Source organism: Corylus avellana, chromosome ca2 (assembly GCF_901000735.1).
Source record: "Corylus avellana chromosome ca2, CavTom2PMs-1.0".
NCBI lineage: Eukaryota > Viridiplantae > Streptophyta > Magnoliopsida > Fagales > Betulaceae > Corylus > Corylus avellana.
In genome coordinates, this window is record NC_081542.1 from 45916256 (window position 1) to 45937649 (window position 21394).

General features: G+C 37.3%; 2 protein-coding genes across 7 annotated transcripts; both read left to right on the forward strand.

The window, feature by feature from the left end:
- The first annotated feature begins 2752 nt into the window (after window positions 1–2752).
- LOC132169997 (G-type lectin S-receptor-like serine/threonine-protein kinase RKS1) lies at window positions 2753–10197 on the forward strand. Its single transcript, XM_059580924.1, has 14 exons — window positions 2753–4031; window positions 4174–4302; window positions 4402–4595; window positions 4695–4905; window positions 5045–5282; window positions 5495–5582; window positions 5726–5971; window positions 6880–8179; window positions 8293–8348; window positions 8599–8736; window positions 8863–9073; window positions 9209–9446; window positions 9662–9812; window positions 9898–10197. Exons 1-14 carry the CDS (start codon window positions 2753–2755, stop codon window positions 10195–10197), a joined length of 4779 nt encoding a protein of 1592 aa, XP_059436907.1.
- Window positions 10198–15229: 5032 nt separating this feature from the next.
- LOC132171715 (U-box domain-containing protein 8) lies at window positions 15230–18916 on the forward strand. 6 transcript variants are annotated; one of them, XR_009439061.1, is made up of 5 exons: window positions 15230–16511; window positions 17047–17187; window positions 17279–17312; window positions 17501–17553; window positions 17772–18440. XR_009439061.1 is itself a non-coding variant. In XM_059583100.1 (2 exons), the coding sequence occupies exon 1, from the start codon at window positions 15367–15369 to the stop codon at window positions 16465–16467; it is 1101 nt and encodes a 366-aa protein (XP_059439083.1). In that variant the 5' UTR covers window positions 15230–15366; the 3' UTR covers window positions 16468–16511; window positions 17772–18440. The 6 variants fall into 6 exon arrangements, 1 of the variants encoding a protein (XP_059439083.1); XR_009439058.1 differs by having other exon boundaries at window positions 17279–17553; XR_009439062.1 differs by lacking the exon at window positions 17047–17187.
- Window positions 18917–21394: the final 2478 nt, after the last annotated feature.

The following is a 21394-nucleotide window of genomic DNA, read 5'->3' on the forward strand; positions in this document are numbered from 1 at the left end:
AGGACCATTAGGGTCCACTTTGTGGACGCTAATGGTTAACTATCAGCGTCCACTTTGATTTGGACGCTGATAGTTAAATTTTTTTTTTTTTTAATTTTTTTAGGACCATTAGGGTCCACTTTGTAGACGCTAATAGTTAACTATTAGCGTCCACTTTGAGTGGACGCTAATGGTTGATTATCAACGTCGACTATGACTTTCATTTACATCACCTTTAGGGTCAGAGCATTGGGATTTTTAGGGTTGATAAAGTGGATGCTAAAAGTAATCATTAGGGTCAACTTTAAGTAGATGCTGATAGTTAATTTTTTTTTTAAAATTTTTTAGGACCATTAGGGTCCACTCTGTGGACGCTAATGGTTAACTATCAGCGTCCACTTTGGTTTGGACGCTGATAGTTAAATTTTTTTTTTTTAAAATATTTTTAGGACCATTAGGGTCCACTTTGTGGACGCTAATAGTTAACTATTAGCGTTCACCTTAAGTGGACGCTAATGGTTGGCTATTAGCATCGACTATGGCTTCCGTTTACATCACCTTTAGGGTTAAAACATTGCGACTTTTAGGGTCGATAAAGTGGACGCTAAAAGTGATCATTAGGGTCGACTTTAAGTGGACGCTGATAATCACACATTTGATCATTAGGGTCGGACTATTAGCGTTGACACCTTTGGGGTCCAAAAGTCGACGCTGTTGTCAACAGTGTCCACTTTAGGACTTTTAGGGTCGACTCGAAGTCGCCCCTAAAGACCTAAATTCTTGTAGTGCATGCTGGTTTATTTTGTTGGCTTTTGTGTTTTAGTCTCCCTGTGCCTTAGTGGTTTGTCCTTGTTGTGAAGACTTTTTAGACTAGATGTTGCTGTTGTCTAATGGGGGTTTAGGTGGGGTTGAGGGGCTTTTTATGATTCATGCACCTCCCCATTTTGCTCTTTGTGGTGGGGTTTTTATTATTTGGCTTTAATCCAGCCTCTTTCGTTGCTTGTTTCGTTGTTGAGCTCCTAACTTGTTAGAGTTCAGAAAGGGTTGAGATACTTTTGAGGATAGTGGGTGTGGCCAACAACTAAATACCAAAAGAAAGAAGTCAAATCTATGTAGCCAACAACTAAGACCATGCCTTTTACGAGTAGTAGTATCCCACTTTATGTTGACGATAACATACAACTCGTAAGAAAATCACTGCCATCGACGTGAGATCGATGCTTAATGTTTAAACAGCAAGATCTAGAAGCTAGCCTATGATTATGTAGACTAAACATGGACTTCAACTATCAAGGGTGGTGGTTTAATAGCCTAAAGAAATTCCCAAGTGATTAGGTAAGTATTAGGGTGTGGGTTCGAATCTCCGCAATGAAGAATCCTCTTTCCTAATTAGTATAAACCACCTTAGTTCCCATTGATGCCCTGGTGGGGCAGGCGGTTAAGCTATGGTTCAGCTGGTCTTGAGATTGCGCTTGCGGTTTTCGCAGCCTAGGTCCCTCTTGAGCAGTCCCCCGCAGGTTTGTCCTACTATGGTCACGCCCGGCTAGAATAGCCATAATTGGTCTCCCCCTCCAACCTTTTTTCAATTTGAAAAAAAAAATAAATAAATAAACATGGACTTCACTTGTAGTTATTTTTAATTTCATTTGAATTTCAGAGTAATGATATAAGGAGGACTAGAGTTCTCCTAAATGTGATGTGATTTTTAAAATCACTAATAGATTAAAACTCAATAATGATCATCTTAAATTCAATGGTGATTTTAAATGACATATCACATTTGAGAGAACTCTAGTCATCGTTGTATCATTACTCTAAATTTCAAGGTGTTATTAACATAACATAACAAATTAACAATCATCTTAGCGTATTGTCCAAATCCAATTGATTTGCTCTCATATGGCTAGCTATTATATATGTAATGGAAAGAGCAAGATTTACAATATAATATATAACATGTGAATTATCTTTATATAGCAAGGCAAAGTAGTGTGACAGAATTCAATGGATTATAAAAAGTAAAAATAAGGGTAAAATTATATGTGTGCCTCCAAATTACCATCATCCGCCGTCGAACTTTGAATTTGGTCATCAATCTAATCCAAAGTTTGAATTCAAAAATCTCCTCTCCATTAAAATCATACGTCAATTTAATCGAACGGAAAAAATGTGCTCCTTTGCTAATTAAATAGAATGATTAAATTAACCTTCAATAGCTATTTAAATTTCCAAAACACCCATAAAGATCAAGATCACTGTGTTTTTCATCTTCTTCACCTAGGGACCATGCATGTCATGTGTATAGCCTTTCGCTTTACTTGATGCAATATTTTTCTGTTTCATGAAAAATGTCGAATGACATACTGACCATTAATAATGTTTAATAAAGATTCAACATCATTAGTAACTTTGAAAATCTTTGGTTGTATCCACGCCTTTAAAGGTGAAAGTTCTTATGAATTTTTAGCAGCTTCAATGTTCGATCTCGACGAACACAACCTTGTCAAAAGAATCTTATCCATCTTTTTAAAAATTAGGTATTAAACCTAACATTTATTGGACAACAGATCAAATGATTAGTGAGTGATTTATACACAAAACATTTCTCTAGTCAAAATTATTAGCTTACTCGTGTCCCACATGTAAGAAATGGAAGCATTTTCTGAGAACGTCTCCACTACTGCTGGCGGATTCTTCATTCTTAACCCAACCCCCCAACACAAAGCATTCTCATTAATTAGCCAACCTACAATCTTCACCAGAAAAACCCACCATGAATCCTGCTCAAGAGTTATTGAATATGTCGTTGCTTCTCTCCCTACTTGTTTTCCGATTTTGCATTTCCCTTGACACCATTTCCCCGAACAAGCCCGTTAAAGACGGTGACATACTGGTTTCGAAAAGAGAAACTTTCGCACTTGGGTTTTTCAGCCCCGGAAACTCTGGCCGCCGCTACGTCGGAATATGGTATTACAAAGTTTCTGAACAGACCGTTGTGTGGGTGGCAAACAGAGACAGCCCTCTCAATGACACCTCCGGAGTCCTCTCCATCAACGGCCATGGAAACCTCGTTCTTAACAGCAAAAACCGAAGCACTCCAATCTGGTCTACAAACGCTTCAGTCTCATCCCCAAACAATTCCATGGCTCAGCTCTTAGATTCTGGGAATCTTGTTTTGGTTCTACCAGACAGCCAAGGGGTTTCAATTTCATGGCAGAGCTTCGACTATCCCACCAATACTATGCTTCCGTTCATGAAACTTGGGCTGGACCGGCGGACCGGATTCAACCGGTACCTAACATCTTGGAAGTCCAAAGATGACCCAGGAACCGGCAACTTCTCATATGGGATTGACCCAAATGGGTACCCACAATTGTTCTTATACAAGGGTGGGACTCCCTTGTGGCGGGCCGGACCTTGGACCGGCAAAACATGGAGCGGTGCACCCGTAAGGATACCTAGTTTCGTGAATCATAGTTTTGTGGACAATCAAGATGAGGCCACAACCATGTACGCTGTAAGTAATCCTGAACTACTTTTCACAAGATTAGTGTTAAATGAATCAGGAGCCGTTGAGCGGTCCACATGGCACAATAGCAAGTGGCTCGAGTTTTGGTCGGTCCCGAGAGAGTGTGATACATACGGAGAGTGTGGTCCAAACAGTTACTGCGATCCATATGATGTCAAAAAATTCCGGTGCACATGCTTACCTGGGTTCGAACCCAGGTCAACCCGTGATTGGAACATGAGAGACGGGTCGGGCGGGTGCGTGAGGAGGCAAGGAGCATCCACGTGCCGAAGCGGTGAAGGATTTATGAAGCTGGTACGTGTGAAGATGCCGGATACTTCTATGGCACGTGTGGACATGAGTCTGAGTTTGAAGGAATGTAGGGAGGAGTGCCTGAGGAACTGTTCTTGTTCGGCTTACAGCAGTGCAGAGGAGATAAGGGGAAGGATTGGGTGCTTGTCATGGCCCAGAGATTTGGTGGACATCAGAACCTATCCCAATGCAGGACAAGATTTGTTTATACGTGTGGATGCAGCTGTACTAGGTATTATACTTTACCATATTTTTATTTTATTTTATTTTTTTTAATTTGGAAAATGTTATTTTAGAAACCAGTTATGTACGTGCAATTACCTTCTCAGATTTATGATGTCATTATTAAAAATATTTTATATTTTTGTTCTCAGCCCAATATGCAAAGAAAAATGGTGTTATGCAGAGCAAGAGGATGGTGGCGATTCTTGTGGTTTGTATTGGTCTAATGTCGCTTCTTGTGGTCTCCATTGCGTATTGGTTGGTAATGAGGAGGAAAAAAGGTATGCAAGACGTAAACTCTTCCTGCTAGCTCTTTTCCTCTGTTTCATTTGTATTTCATTTGTTTCATTATATGTAAGTGTAACTGCCTTTGACGACAGGAAAAAGGCAAAGCAAATATTTAACTTTTGTTACCTCGAGTTCAGCCTACTTTGAAGAATCTCCAAAGGAGCTGGATGGGAGTACAAGAAATTCAGATTTACCATTCTTTGATCTAAGTATCATAATTGCAGCCACAGATAATTTCTGTGATGCTAACAAGCTTGGACAAGGTGGTTTTGGTTCAGTTTATAAGGTACTACTCTCCCTCAAGGAGTTTTGAAATTTGCAAAATTTCAGTTCATGTGTGTTTTTCTTGCATTTTGACTAGATGAAATTTGTACTTTTACTTCAGGGTGTCTTAGATAATCAGAAGGAAATTGCGGTAAAAAGACTATCAAAGTACTCCGGACAAGGAATAGAAGAATTCAAAAATGAAGTGACAATAATTGCTAAACTCCAACACAGGAATCTTGTGAGGATTCTTGGTTATTGTGTTCAAGGAGAAGAGAAGATGTTAATTTATGAGTATTTGCCAAACAAAAGCCTCGACTTTTTCATTTTTGGTATGTCTAATTTTCACATACACTTCTTGCAATAACACCCCATAATCGGATCCTTCAATTACAAATAGATGAATTCCTATTATATATGCAGCATAAATATTACAGAAGCATATATTCTAAGTTCTCATATTTCATTCAGACGAAACAAAAAAGTTATTGTTAGATTGGAGAAGACGCTTCGAGATTATTTATAGTATTGCTCGAGGTCTCTTATATCTTCATCAAGACTCAAGATTACGAATTATCCATAGAGACTTAAAGGCCAGCAATGTTCTACTCGACAACACATTGAATCCAAAAATTGCAGATTTTGGTATGGCTAGAATCGTTGGAGAGGACCAAATTGAAGCAAATACAAATCGCGTTGTCGGAACATAGTAAGTGCTTTGCAAAATAAAGATACATTAAACTCTCCATCCTATTAAAGTCACAGAAGTGGAAACCAAATGGGATTTTAAGTAAAACATCAAACAAATTAACCGTTGCAACTCTTTTCCTATTGTGTTCATAGAAACGTTTATACGCCATGTTAATGCACAAACATCACAGACATCGAGCTATCTTTGATTATTTCATTTTGCTATTGCAGTGGTTATATGTCACCAGAATATGCAATGCAAGGGCTATTTTCAGTGAAGTCTGATGTATATAGCTTTGGGATTTTGGTGCTGGAGATCATTACTGGCAAAAAGAACAATGCTTATTATCATGATGGTCCATCCTCAAATTTGATTGGGCATGTAAGAACACATGTAAATAACGGCTTATCAAATTAGTGTAATATTGTTTTAACCTAATATGATGATTACTTTGTTTGTAGGTTTGGGACCTATGGAGAGAAGATAAAGCCATGGAAATAGTTGATTCATCACTAGGTGACCAATATGCTAATGAAGTTTTGAGATGTATTCAAATTGGGCTTTTGTGCGTGCAAGAACATGCAACGGATAGACCAACCATGTCAGCAGTTGTTTTCATGTTGGGTAATGATACAACTGTTACTTGTCCAAAACAACCTGCATTTATCCTAAAGAGCACTTACAATAGTAGAGAAGGAACTAATTCTGTAAATGAAGTAACAATTACTATGATTGATGCTCGCTAACATAGGCGGTTGGGTTCTGTGCACCAATATGCTATTACAACAAATCTACTGTACTTTGATATTTCTCTTGTATGAATTTAATATAATATAAAATCATTACCTAATATAAGTGTGACACTATAGATCGAATGCTTATTACAGAAATATAAAATGATGGGAACCCCTTAACGAAGAACAAAAATATGGAATGCAAATCACTCTTGTCATCTACCACCCAACTAAAAGGTCGTTCAGCTTTCTGCTTAATTACCAACTAGCTAGTTGGCAATGATATCCACCGAAGCTTAAGTTTTAGATTGTAAATTAAGGACCTAATTAATTAATTAAACATTAATTAACCAATCAAGAGAAAGAGGAGAATATTCTAATGTGGAACCAGCTAGCCAACCGGGTCACCAAAGTCGCCGGCTATGATTTGGAGACTTGGAAAATCTTGGTTGATCCACACTCCTTTAAGGTGACAGCCTTTAGAATTTTTGGCCAACTTCAATTAAGGCACTAATTGAAAACAACGTAGTCATAATTGTCCCACAATTAGTAGAAATGCAAATGCAGGCATTTTCTGTCAACTTCCCCAGTGCCAGTGGATTCACATCAACCCACTTACTTTTAACCTCTCTCTCATTTTTTCAACCACACAAACCAAAAGCGTGTCATTCTACGATCGAGTTAAATGCCACTCATTTGGAAGTGGAAATTAATTATTTGGAAGATTCCAACTTTGAATTTGGACAGAAATTGCGTGTGAAAGTTTTTTGATTCCGAAGGTAAAGGTCACCTTTAATTGCAATATTTATGCTTCCTCGTCATTTATCGTCAACGATGATCACTTTTGTGGTTGTTCCAAGCGTTAGACCTTCCAAATTCAGCTTCAGCCTATAATTTTCATCGGAAAAACCACCATGAATCCTGCTAAAGAGTTATTGAATACATCGTTGCTTCTCTCCCTACTTGTTTTCCGATTTTGCATTTCCCTTGACACCATTTCCCCCAACAAGCCCTTTAAAGACGGTGACATCCTGGTTTCGAAAGAAGAAACTTTCGCACTTGGGTTTTTCAGCCCGGGAAACTCTAGCCGCCGCTACGTCGGAATATGGTATAACAAAGTTTCTGAACAAACCGTTGTGTGGGTAGCAAACAGAGACAAACCTCTCAATGATACCTCCGGAGTCCTCTCCATCAACAGCCATGGAAACCTCGTCCTTACCAACAACCTAAGCACTCCAATCTGGTCTACAAACGCTTCAGTCTCATCCACAAACAATTCTATGGCTCAGCTCTTAGATTCTGGAAATCTTGTTTTGGCTCTACGAGACAGCCAAAGGGTTATATGGCAGAGCTTCGACTATCCCACCAACACAATGCTTCCTTTCGCGAAACTTGGGCTGGACAGGCGAACCGGGCTCAATCGTTACCTAACATCTTGGAAGTCCAAAGATGATCCGGGAACCGGCAACTGCTCATATGGGATTTACCCAAATGGATACCCGCAATTGTTCTTATACGAGGGTGGAACTCCCTTGTGGCGGGGCGGATCTTGGACCGGCCGGAGATGGAGTGGTGCACCCGTAAGGATAACGAATTTCGTTAGTCCTAGCTTTGTGGACAATCAAGATGAGGTCACTACCATGTCTAGCTTAATTAATCCTAAAGTACTCACAAGATTAGTGTTGGATGAATCAGGAGCCGTTGAGCGGTTAACATGGAACAATAATAAATGGGTCACATTTTGGTCCGCCCCGAAAGACTGTGATAAGTACGGAGAGTGCGGTCCAAATAGTTATTGCGATCCATATGATCCCAACAAATTTCAGTGCACATGCTTACCCGGGTTCAAACCCAGGTCAACCCATGATTGGAACATGAGAGACGGGTTGGGCGGGTGCGTGAGGAGACAAGGAGCATCCACGTGCCGCAGCAGAGAAGGGTTTGTGAAGTTGGCACGTGTGAAAGTGCCGGATACTTCAATAGCACGTGTGAACATGAGTTTGAGTTTGAAGGAATGTGAGCAGGAGTGCTTGAGGAACTGTTCTTGTACGGCTTACAGCAGTGCAGATGAGACAAGGGGAAGGATTGGGTGCTTGTCATGGCATGGGGACTTGGTGGACATCAGAACATTTGCCAATGCAGGACAAGATTTGTATATACGTGTGGATGCAGTTGTACTAGGTATTCTTCTTTACATTGTTTGTTTTTTTATTTGTAAGATGTTATTTTAGAAACCAGTTATGTACAATTACCTTCTCAGATTTATGATGTCATTATTATATTTTTGTTGTCAGCTCAATATGCAAAGAAAAATGGTCTTATGCAGAGCAAGAGCATGGTGGCCATTCTTGTAGTTTGTATTGGTCTAATATTGTTGATTCTTGTGGTCTCCATTGCGTGTTGGTTGGTAATGAGGAAGAAAAAAGGTATGCAAAATGTTTTTCACTCTTTTCCTGATCTGTTTCATTATGGGGATTTTGTGTAGGAATTCATAGTTGAATTAATTATACACCTTTCATTATCTGTGACTGCGTTTGACAATAGGAAAAAGGCAGAGCAAATATTTATCTTCTGTTACCTCGAGTTCAACCTACTTTAAGGAATCTGCAAGGGAGCTCGATGGGAGTACAAGAAATTCAGATTTACCATTCTTTGATCTAAGTATCATAATTGCAGCCACATATAATTTCTCTGATGCTAACAAGCTTGGACAAGGTGGTTTTGGCTCAGTTTATAAGGTACTACTCTCCCTCAAGGAGTTTTGAATTTTGCATGGTTTCAGTTCATGTGTGTTAATGCACTAGATTTTTATCTTGGATGTTTCCATGCATTATGGCTAAATGAAATTTGTACTTTAATTCCAGGGTCTCTTAGATAATCAGAAGGAAATTGCAGTAAAAAGACTATCAAAGTACTCCGGACAAGGAATAGAAGAATTCAAAAATGAAGTTACAATAATTGCTAAACTCCAACATAGAAACCTTGTAAGAATTCTAGGTTATTGCATTCAAGGAGAAGAGAAGATGTTAATCTATGAGTATTTGCCAAACAAAAGCCTCAACTTTTTCATTTTTGGTATGTCTACTTTTTCACATAAAATTCTTGTTATAACACTCGAAAATGGTCCTCAAATTACAAACAGATGAATTCCTAACATGTAGCATAAATATTACAAAAGCATATATTCTGAGTTTTCATCTCTTCATTCAGATGAAACAAAAAGGTCATTGTTATATTGGGAAAAACGCTTTGAGATTATTTGTGGAGTTGCTCGAGGACTCTTATATCTTCATCAAGACTCAAGATTAAGAATTATCCACAGAGACTTAAAAGCTAGCAATGTCCTGCTTGACAATGCATTAAATCCAAAAATTGCAGATTTTGGTATGGCTAGAATCGTTGGAGTTGACCAAATTGAAGCAAATACAAATCGCGTCGTCGGAACATAGTAAGTGTGTTACAAAATAAAGATACATTAAACTCTTCATCCTATTAGATGACTTCTATTCTTATAAGTACAAATCAAAGGGGTTTTTAATTAGCATAACATCAAGCAAATTAACCTTTGTAATTCTTTTTCCTATTATGTTCCCGAAAATGTTATTCGCCGCGTTAATGCACAAACATAGAATTATCTTTGATAATTTCATTTTGCTACTACAGTGGTTATATGTCACCAGAGTATGCAATGCATGGACTATTTTCAGTGAAATCTGATGTATATAGCTTTGGGATTTTGCTGTTGGAGATCATTACTGGCAAAAAGAACAATGCTTATTATCATGAAGGCCCCTCCTCCAATTTGATCGGGCATGTAAGAATGCGTGAAAATATTGGCTTATCAAATTAGGCTTCCAAATTTTTTAAACCTAATATGATGATTATGTTAATGTTTGTAGGTTTGGGACCTATGGAGAGAAGATAAAGCCATGGAAATAGTTGATTCATCATTGGGTGACCAATATGCTAATGAAATTTCAAGATGTATTCAAATTGGGCTTTTGTGTGTCCAAGAATATGCAACAGATAGGCCGACCATGTCAACAGTTGTTTTGATGTTGGGTAATGATACATCTCTTCCTTATCCAAAACAACCTGCATTCATCCTAAAGAGCACGTACAATAGTAGGAATAGATCAATTAGTGAAGGAGCTAATTCTGTAAATGAAGTAACAATTACTATGATTGATGCTCGCTAGCCATAGGCTGTTAGGTTCAACGCACAAATATGCTATTACGGCATAGGAGCTTGTCGGAGTAGGCTAGTGGAGATAACTCTGATGCTTAAATCAGCGAAAGGTTGAAGAAGAGGAGTAATAACTAAAAAGAGTCAGGTAGGGAGGAAGAAGACGAAAATACTTTTACATATTTTCTGCCGCTTTTTGTAATGAATTCTTCAATAATTGCCTGCCATGTATCATTTTCTTATTGCAACCGAATAATTGCATGACATGTTGTTTCATTTAAGCAAATATGGTTGAAGGTATCTATAATGAAATATGTGATAATGTGTTACAATAGTCTCTATACATAGAGAATTTAAAAGTGATAAACAAAAAGGAAACATAATAATAGAGAATATAAAAATATTCTAATACTTTACTAGAAAATCTCCATTTGCATTTCCTCAACTGTCCGATAAACAACTCTTTTTGAAATTTGCTATTAGTATTGTAAATAGAATGAAGCCAATAAGAGCATAATATAGTCTGATCGAACTCTTTATTATTGGTGAACGTATATAGTCCTCTAAAGCTGAATAAGCTAAATCCTAGCGTTCTTTTCTTTTATTTTTCCTTTTGCTTTGGCTATTTTGTTTCATTTACATCTTATTACAACTTTCTACCATTAGAGAGTAAAATTTGAGCACCTCCTATAACCATATTATGGCACAGAATTGAAGTCCAAAACTGATCAAAGGTTATCTCCATGGCTTGCAACTCGTTCCAAGTTATTGCGAAAATCCCCTATTAATTTCTCAAATGAGAAGGCTTTTCATAGCTTTCCTTTGTCAAAAATGGTGCGCGCATGTAATTAAGTTTTGGTGTATCTATCTATCCAGCACATATAAAAATGGACCACCATGGTTCATGAACTTCCAAAAATCAATTCATTATTTTTGACCTAGCTATCCATATATAAACGACCCCAACGGCCATACACATGGCAATTATCGTGGTTCATATTTCCTCTTTGTGACGAACCCCACACACCTTGTCTTCTTTCTTTTCTTACTTAGTTGGTGTGCCAAACAAGAGGCTGAGAATTTAGAACCAGTCTCATCCATCCATCCACCCGTCACTCTCCTTTTACTTTCATTTCTCAATATAAATATAAGCCATTGTTTTCAGGACAGCTGCCACGTGATGACGGTACGAGGACTCTCGGGAGTCGGGACCTCCTCTAATCCTCTTCATTGGGTGCTCTCCACTTTCGGACGTTGTCATCTTCTCTGTTGGGTTTTTCTTTGTTTTTGTTTTCTTGAAGGCAACTCAATCCACTTCAAGATGCAAAAATGGTCTCAAATTTATGGTGGTGGCCGGATTAAGTATTGTTGATTGAGTTAGAGAAATAATGATTTGTATGTAATTAAAAATTAAAAATTTTAAAAAAAAAAATTTAAAAAGAGAGAGAGAGAGAATAGATTCTCTCTAGATGTGGAATAATCTGTCAAATCTTATTTTGAAAGGAGAGCATATGTTGCATGTGTTGTTTTGGTAAGTAAAATCACTTGTATGCACTTTATAGACAGATCAAATTAATGGTTTTTTTTTTTTTTTTTTTTTTTTTTTAAGCACTACAAATTGATGGTTTCATTTTATTAGGTGTCTTTCTTTTTCTTTTTTTTTTTTTTTTTTTTTGTTTTTTGACATGTCCACATAAGAGGAGGAGAATGGATTCGACCTAGTGACCACCGCTTAATGGGACGTGATATTTAGCCGATTAAGTTACCTCTTGGAGACCTCTTTAGGTCTTTGAAATACATTCAAAAGCATTTTTGAAATTAGAGTAACTGCATGCTGCGGCCTATAAGTATTAATAAAATTTCAAATAAAATAGAAATAAATCATTTTACGATCTATAATTTATTTTGTTGCATTAAGTGTCATCATAACTAAAATTTCTAGTGTGGGAAGAGGAGGAAAAAACAAAACAAAACAAAACAAAAAACCTTTTGGGTTTAAAAAAAATGAAAATAAAAGAAAATTAGAAGAGTTTGTAGCCCTCCCAACCAATAACGTAGTTCTACTCTTCCAACATCTAACCGTGTACATGAACCTAATTAATTATAATCATTGCTGGATTAGGTTGAAACTTGATGTAGATTTTAGGCATTTACTTAGTGGGAGTCAAATTAAATGGTCTGTCCTTATTCTAAATCATAATAATGATCATAATAATTAGAGAAGAAACTTGCCTAATCATCTCCAATCTTAAATTATACTCAATAGGGGACATCAAGACCACTAGCCAACTTTGTACATCCTCAATTATCCATCTCTCTTCGGGGGATGTCTTTCCCTATTCTATAATTACCTATACAAATGAAATGTTTCTCAAGAGTTCTCTTATTGGGCATTGGACAACCTAATGACGGCTCTACACCCTTAATCACCCACCATGTGTCCAATTAACTTGTCACTAATATCCAATCACGGTGACATATTGCCGATTTTAACAATTACATGTTGTTTCATACCAATTTTGTTTTTTGACATGTCCGCACAAAAGAGGGATGAAGATTCAAACTAATAACCTCTGTTTTATAAGGTGTGATCTCCAGCCAATTGAACTACCACTTGGAGACCCAAATTGATGTTACTTAATAGTTAAATGTTGTTTTATACCAAATTGATATCACTTAATAGTTATGTTTTGGGTTGAAGTCGAACTTCATGCTTGACATGTGTATGATGTAAGTTAGTTGATAGAATAATTGGACACAATGTGGTCTAATGGCCACATTATTCATCAACGTTAATAAGTTAAAAGAAGGGGAGTTGAGAGAGTTATTTGATAATGATGTGAATCCTAGGGAATGATATGATAACTTATAAATTTTAAGAAGCGATTTGATAAAGGATGAAACCTTAGAGATCGCTATAATATTTTTTCAAAACAAAAAAAAAATTAGTAATTTTCATCTTCTTTTTTTTCTAATTTAGTAATTTTCATCTTATGTCCATTAGAATGAGGATAAAGCTTGTATTCTTGTAAACGGTGAAGGGTGTTTGCTAACCAACTCTTATCTTTCCTCTTTTCTTTCTAACTAAAAAGTCAAAATATTAATGAAAAACTTTCAACACGAAACACTCACCAAAAAATCAAAACATCTTTCATTTTTATATCACATTACAATATATTTTCAACAAAAATACTAAGAGAATAATTTATATAAAGTCTTGTCATAAACCAAACACATGATTTTTTTTTTTTTTTTTTTCCAATTTCCCTCATGGGTCATGAAAACTCCTTTCCCCATTCCCAAAAAAACCAATGTGAGAACACTGCCCACCACACCGACCATTTCTCTCTGCTGCCGATTTTTCTTCTCCTGCGATCCCTCGGTAAGTTTTTTTATTTTTTATTTTTTATATTTTTACTTTTATATTTTGTAAGCCTAACATTTCTAACGAATAATTATACTTTATTTTTATTTTTTTCAAGAACAACTTTACTTCCTTCTACTTAAAAAAAAAAATCAAAATTTTTTTTTTTAATTTTTATTTCGCATCAATCCAATTTTTTTTCTTTCTCCTCACAAAAAGTTTGCCAAGCACTTCAAAAAGTCGGGAAAAAATAAGGAATTTAAAATAGCAATATATATATTATAGTGTAAGCAACTATTAAAATTAAATATAAAAATTAACTTAATTTTAAAAAAATTTAATAAAAAAAAATATATTTTAAAAAATTTAATTTTGATCATTACTTAAACCACACCATACAATAAGAAAAAGATGAAACATGTAAGCTGGATCCAAAGATAAGAAGCGGAAACATGTTTAATTAATTATTTATTTATTTGCGTATGAAAAACATGTGTTTGGAGGTCACTTCGTAGGCAACACGTGTTAACGTAGTGGTTATCTAGCACATAAATTTGGACTTTGGGGACAGTTGACTAACGAAATCCCTTATCGTTAAATAATAAAGGGCATTTCAGTTATTCAAGCACAGCAAAAGTCCGTGATTCCAGAGCATGGGTTACTGTAGACTTATTCCCGTGACCGCCACGCCCTTTCCCTTTGTTCTTTTCCGTTTCGTCCCGTCCATTAATGCCAAATCTGAATCCCCGAAATGCCCCTTACACAGCATTCTAACGGAAACATGTAGCTTTCTTATCGTCATTAATGAAAAAGTTAAAAGGAAAATGATGACTTTTCTTCCCCTATTCCCTTTGTTTCCGGCAAAGTAACCGACAAAACCTCTTATAAGATTGCCAAAGAACAGTATTCATACCTAATGTCTAATTTACCCTTCTTCTTTCCAACGATACCACTATTATTTATTTATTTAAAAAAAAAAAAAATTAAATGCATTAAACTGAACAAAAAAATTAACTCTATTATTGTTAGTTGGTAGTCTTATCCATTTAAAATGAATTGGATAATATTTAGTTAATTATAGTAGATGAATATTTTTGTTTTTTCAAAAAGTAAAACGACAAAAATACACATCAATTATAACTAACTGAATATTATCTAATTCATTTGAAATGTAAGAATTATATTCCAGTGCCTGAGGCTTTCTTGCTCAAATCTTTGTTATTGTTATTATTGTTGTTTCTTTTTTGGCCAAGTATGTGTCTAGGGAGATATCCTAAACCTTATTCGGGCAAGGAGAGCCTTGTTTGGACATGAGCTTCATCTTTTAATTATTAACAATGTTTGACATCATTAGCGAATCAAACAAGAACTTGACATAAAATTAGGGAGGTAGAATTTAGTGTAATAAGATTCGGGTCAAATCAACGATAAATTTACATTACCTTGCAATTCCATTTAATGCTTTTTTTTTTTTTTTCGGTTGATATGTGAAGAGAAATAAAAAAAATAAAAGAGAAAGGAAAATTCGATAAAGTGACAATTGCCTAGTGATAATAGGTTTTATAATATTATTTGCTTTATTGCTACCTGTTTATAGACATGGTGGGCATTTAAGTGGAGTTTGAGAGTATTATGGTAATTTGATAGGCCCCATTTTTTCAATGCTCACAGGCTGAGAAGGTTCCCCACAATTGCTCTCACTAAAAACCTCACAAAACCCCTTCCCAAAGTGACACCGAAGAGAGCGGCGAGAGAGAGAGAGAGAGAGAGAGAGACTTCATAGACACACAAACTCGGACCCCGGAGTGGAGGAGCGAAATGACGACCCAATTGCCGGACGATTTTAAGTGCCCGATTTCGCTCGAAATAATGTCCGACCCGGTTATCCTCTCATCGGGCCACACATTCGACCGGTCCTCAATCCAACGGTGGCTAGACGCCGGACACCGCTCCTGCCCAGTTACCAAACTACCCCTCCCCGACAATCCAGTCCTCATCCCCAACCACGCCCTCCGTAGCCTCATTTCCAATTATACCCTCCTCTCTCCTCCCAAGCAACGGCCCTGCCCCGAGCCCCAAACCCTAGTCTACGCCCTCACCGCTACGTCATCCTCTCTCGACTCCAAGCTCGACGCGCTCGACCAGCTCGCCCGGCTCTCCAAGCGTGACTCGGCGTTTCGCCGAAAAATCACCGAGTCGGGGGCTTTGTCGGCCGTTCTCGGCTGTGTTGGCTCCGACAACCCGGTCCTCCAGCAGAAATCGCTCTCTCTGCTGCTTAACCTCAGCCTTGACGACGACAACAAGGTGGGTCTCGTCGCAGAGGGCGCGATCGCCCGAGTCGTCGCCGCTCTTCAAGCCGGCTCGGCCGATTCGCGCGCGGTAGCGGCGACGATTTTGACGAGTTTGGCGGTGATGGAGGTCAACAAGGCGACGATCGGGGCGTATCCACATGCGATTCGGGTCTTGGTTTCGCTTCTTCGGGACGGGAAAGGACGAGAGAAGAAGGAGGCGGCGACGGCGCTCTACGCGCTCTGCTCGTTTCCCGATAATCGGCGGAGAGCGGTTCAGTGTGGGGCGGTGCCGATTCTGGTGAGAATCGCCGAGTCGGGGCTAGAGAGGGCGGTAGAGGTGTTGGGTCTTCTGGCGAAGAGCAAGGAAGGAAGAGAGGCGATGGAGAGGTTCAATGGGTGCGTGAAGGTTTTGGTGAGAGTTGTGAGGAGTGGGAGCTCCAGAGGAGTTGAGTACGCTTTGCTGACATTGAATTCGCTGTGTTGTTATAGCGAAGACATGTGCGGGGCGGCGAGGAGAGAAGGGGCTTTGGATTTGTGTATGGGATTGGTGGAGGATGAGAATGAGAAAATTAGGCGAAACGCTTCGGGTTTGGTTCAGGTTCTGCGTGGGAATCAATCCATCCGGTGATTTTGTGAAGTGGGAAAGATTCGATTTTGTGATCGCTTTTGGAGGTGAGTTGGGTTTTTTGGTTCATTGGTTGAACTTTGTTGCATAGTTTCTGTACAAAGAAAAGGATTAGATTGTGGTGGTGGGTCGGCGGGTTGGGGGTGTATTATGGTTCTTTTGTATCTTGTACATTGTGAAATAAAGATGAAATGAAAGAGCTAACGCTCTTTCCTTAGCTATTTTATTGGAATAGAGTTTCTAATTGATTATCTGCATTGTTGTTTGTGTTGATTTAGAAGAACTTAATTGTTGTCCAAGCCAATAAATTTGGTAATTGTATTCTGCGTTGTAGTTAACTAATTACATGAATTATGGCAGCTATTTTTAGGCTGTTGATATAATTAGTATGGTTTACCATGAATGCGGAAACTAAATCTGAACTCTTTGACAGGGGAGGCAAGCTGCTGTCTTCATTTTTTTGAAAAAATGAGATATGATAGTTTGAGGAAAGAACAACACTAGTTTGGCTGTTCAAATGTACTGAAATACTATTCTTTTAGGTATTTACCGTATTTTGCTTGATATCAATTTGTCATGCAGGCTGTCATTGCGAGAGCTTGTGCCTCACAGGCTGCTTTATGTTCTTAAAACCCTTCTATGTTTTATTCCTCTGATATTTTGGATGGGATTTGAACAAAATAGCAAGGATTAGGAGCTATGTTGACTCAAAAACAGGGGGCGGTAATTGCATTTCAGATTGTATTTTGACATCCTTGTAGTCATTGAATTTTGTCTCTGCTGCTAATATGACTGCGATGTCCTTATTTTACAGAGTTACCTGGAGAAACAAACTTTTAGCATTGAAGGTCTGTGTCCGTAAGATTTATTTAAGATGCATTTCGCCATAGTTATCTACTTATTTTTGGGTTATAAGGTCGCTTGGGGTATGCAACATGATATTCCTCTAAATTTTAGGATTTGATTTTAAAAATGGGCATCAGACTTCATCTAATTGTTGGCTATATTTGTGTGAACGTGCATAACATGCTGCAAGGTTAATTGGGCATCAGAGATATGAGCTGACGTACATAGTAGATGATGACCATGGTTAGTCACTTGGTTGAATTGATTAGATTCAAGCTAAAGTGGAAATTGTTTTTCAGATTGGCGTGCTTCTGTACGAGGGCATCAATTATGAACAATTACCCTCACTTTATTACTCTACCACCACAGTCTGCTTTACTTTTGCAATTTTGTACTGGACAGTAGCTTTGTGTATTGCATCTGACACACGACACTCAGATATTTACAAAACTATTTTACAGGCCATGTGCTCTTAAAGGCTCCGTAGTGTGGACAGATATTTATTTCCATGCTACATGAGTTGGCTGAACTTGTGGTGGACGATATGCTCCTGGTAGTGTGGGGTTCTTTGACTATCACTCGCTAAAAAGCATACTATGGAGATATCAAATTTGGGAAGAGCTTGAGTTTTTCCAAGCTTTTAGGATGTCTGTCCTTCTCTTAACCCTTCCTTGTGATCCAAGGGACCAGGGGAGTTCTTTTCAAGGCATTTAGAGCTGTTACAAAACTTACTGCTGCTGATGATAATCTTTGTCTCAAATGACTGCTGCTTTCCAATTTCGACCAATTGTAACATAGCTTCTTGCTTAGTATTCCCTTGATATCATCTAACACAATTGAAGAATGGCGTTTCAGCGTTGTTAAGCTCAATCTAATGCTGCTGTCTGCATCAGCCTGCAATTAGGTACGCCAGCCAGAATGCATAAACTTGTGGTGCATATTATTTATGTTTGTTTGATGAATGATTGAAACTTTTTGAGTTGGTAGGGTTGGATTTTGTCAAAAATGTTGGTTTTATCTGACATGAGATTCTTTGGTCAGTACCCTTTTTAGTTTATTAGGTTGTTCAAGGTTTTTGACTCTTCTGCCTTCGGAAGAAGCAATGAAGCTTCTTGAGCTTGAAATGTTTATTGTCTTTCACGTGTGGACCGTCCTTGGTGGCGGAGGTTGACCTGAATTTATATCTCTGAGGGCCCGCAGCTTATTAAAATTGTTTGTTTGATACTGTTTCAAGTAGTTGCTGCTGTCCTATGATAGTGATATCACTATATCATCATTATATATATATATATAGCATACATGATAAAACTGTGATCATATTTCCTGCAGTATATTTTAGAAATTGAACGAATTTGGGAAAAAGATAAATAGAAGATGAAGAATAAGCGAAATCAAAGAGACAAGACGACCCTTGACGGCCTCTGCTGCCTGCAACCACGTACGTGATTATCATCCATTGCAATGCCATCTCTCTCTTCTAAGCCTACCGCTTTTGGTTTCGTTGTCGTCGATGCTTGGCTTACTGGCAAAGGCCAAAGATTTCTGTTTCCGTTGCAGACTTTGGAAGTTGCTTTGGTGGGCATAATGCTGAGAACACGGCGGACATTTCCAAAAATTAAATAAAAAAAAAAATCATAAAAGAAAGTTTTAAAAAAATAAAATAAGAAAAAAAAGGTTAAGAACGAAAATATAAAGGTATAGAGAAAGAAAGCACAGGGTTCTATTTCAAACTGGGTTGAAGAGATTTTCTTCAACTTAGTTTATAAAAGTGACGTATGTTCTTTAAATATGTGAAAAAAAAAAAAAATGTTTTTTTAATAGCAGAGACAAAGTTAGAATAAATTTTATTAAAAGCTTATGTACATCTCATATATTATTAAAAAAAAAATAGACACGTCACTTTTATAGACTAGGTTGAAGGAAATCTCTTTAACCTAGTTTTGAGGAAAGTAAAAAGTAATTTTGGTTCTTTAAATTTAGGGTTAAGGGTAGTTATTGTGCGGGGGCAGAACTAGAATATTAGTTTGGAGGGCAAAAGTGAATTTTTAAAGATATTTAATTTTTAATTTTTAATTTTTGGGACCGGCCCTTGGCCGGGGTAGTTCCGCCCTTGTTTTTGTGCTGCATTCGCAGTGGTTTATCTACATTTTTATGCAAAATGACTAACTAAAATTTACTTTTCTTGTTGATTTTAGTTTGACAAATAATCACAAATAGCAAATCAGACGAAATCGGACAAAATTGCAAATTGAAAATAAGATGAAATCAAACGAAATCACAAACTGAAAATCAGAAGAAAATTATCTACAAATCACAATTCGCCCAAAATTTCCCTTGCTCTTCATCTAGAAAATTCTCTACTAGTGCTGCTATTGTGATGAGAGATTTACTGGGTTATGCCATCATTTTACTAAGTTGGAAATCTAGGGCTTGGGTATCACTGTTGGGCCGTGTTCAACAAGGCCTCGTACCCTACTTATTCCCATTAAAGGGCTTTTTCTTCATTCCAATAAGGGATTTAGATTACCATTTTCCAAAGCCCAAATCTGCATATTGGATCCTTTGTGTAACGGATGGGTTAGAACTTAGGAGGGGATTAGAATTTGTGTCAGAGTAGATTTTTATTGAGAGATCTGACGTCCTTTTTTTTTTTTTTTTTTTTTTTTTTCATATCAATAATTAGATTTGTGAGAAATACATGTGGGTTTCACAAATTGAATGTTTTTTTTTTTTAATATATATATAACGGAAGTAAAAAAAGTCTTTTTTTTTTTTTTTAATAAAGATTATTGGTTATAATTAAGATTAATTCTATTTTTAAATTAGGTTTATCATTAGCTGGATGTTATTTAATTTATCTTATAAAATAAAAATTAATAAAATTATCAATGAGCTAATATGCTCTATTAACATTGCACATTTGTCGATCGATAACTGTTGGAAATAGTTTGGTTTTTGGGAGGAATATAGCATTCGATTGTTTTTTTGTTGGTTCTTTAGTTTATTGGAAGTCTATTAAGCTTGTGGACTATATGACTGAAAATAACCCTCTCATTTTCTTTACGGAAGGTTCAATCATCTCGTTGAAATGACATGTTAAAATATTAATTTAATGATTAAATTTATTATTTATTATTAATTTAAATTTTAAAAATAAGTAGTGATTTAACATGTCAACTATTGATAAAGTAATTGCATGCCTGGCACCAAAGAAGTCTGCAAACAAAGAAAACAACGAGAGAGGGTCCTCCATCGAAAGTCTGACATAACTACTTCCAACAATTAAGTAAGGAAAACCAAACTAGCAAAATGACGGTGTAAAGAAATGATTGCGTACCAAATGAAGGGCCTTACCCAATTTATATAGGTTGGTCATTTCCGCCTTCCTTCATTAGGGTTTTGGATCTCCAGCTAAAATTCTGGTAAGAGAATTAAAAACTGCTTCTTAAGGACATGTGGCCAGAGTGTAAAGATTGCCTTCCACAAATATTGGAGAGGATTTCTGTTGTGGGATACCTTTATCTAACTTGGCAGATGGGGGGATCGGTTGTGGTATGTTCCATCGGGATGCAAGTTGATCCGGGTTCCTGGATTAAGAGTAACTGTGGGCTTGGTTAGCCGGCCTCTTCCTGATCTTGGTTCATTACCCTATAGGCAGGCCTTAGAGGCCCATCGGTGATCAACTATTCTCATTGATTCTTAAATGCTTGATGAGTCTCCCCGTAAGGTTAACTGTAACAGACATAAAGTGATGGATATCCGACAGGGCATTCTTTTGGGTGTGACTATATATGTTGGTAGTTGACCAACAAAACCTACTTTGCGGAAAAATGAAGGGAGTTGCTACAAGAAAATGCAACCAAATCATGCATGTGCAGAGAGGTGAAGCAGTAGGCACACAAGAAGAAATTAAGCATTCATAATGCTATCCTCTCAAAGGCCAACTCAAAGCCATGATGATGGTAGAGTAGAAATTATGTTAGGGTTACCCCGAAAGAAGAGAAGGTTTCTAGTCTTTTGGTGGCCCCTCCCCCAGTTGAGAGACTCTAGCTAGGCTAAAAAGAAAAGAGAAATGGAAGAAGAC

Bases quoted from the DNA above. Each gene is read 5' to 3' on its own strand.
- LOC132171715 (XM_059583100.1), top strand. From the start codon at position 15,367: ATGACGACCCAATTGCCGGACGATTTTAAGTGCCCGATTTCGCTCGAA.
- LOC132169997 (XM_059580924.1), top strand. From the start codon at position 2,753: ATGAATCCTGCTCAAGAGTTATTGAATATGTCGTTGCTTCTCTCCCTA. The intron at 8,349-8,598 runs GTAGTTTGTATT...ACCTACTTTAAG, and splicing joins AGAGCATGGTGGCCATTCTT to GAATCTGCAAGGGAGCTCGA. The intron at 9,074-9,208 runs GTATGTCTACTT...CTCTTCATTCAG, and splicing joins CCTCAACTTTTTCATTTTTG to ATGAAACAAAAAGGTCATTG.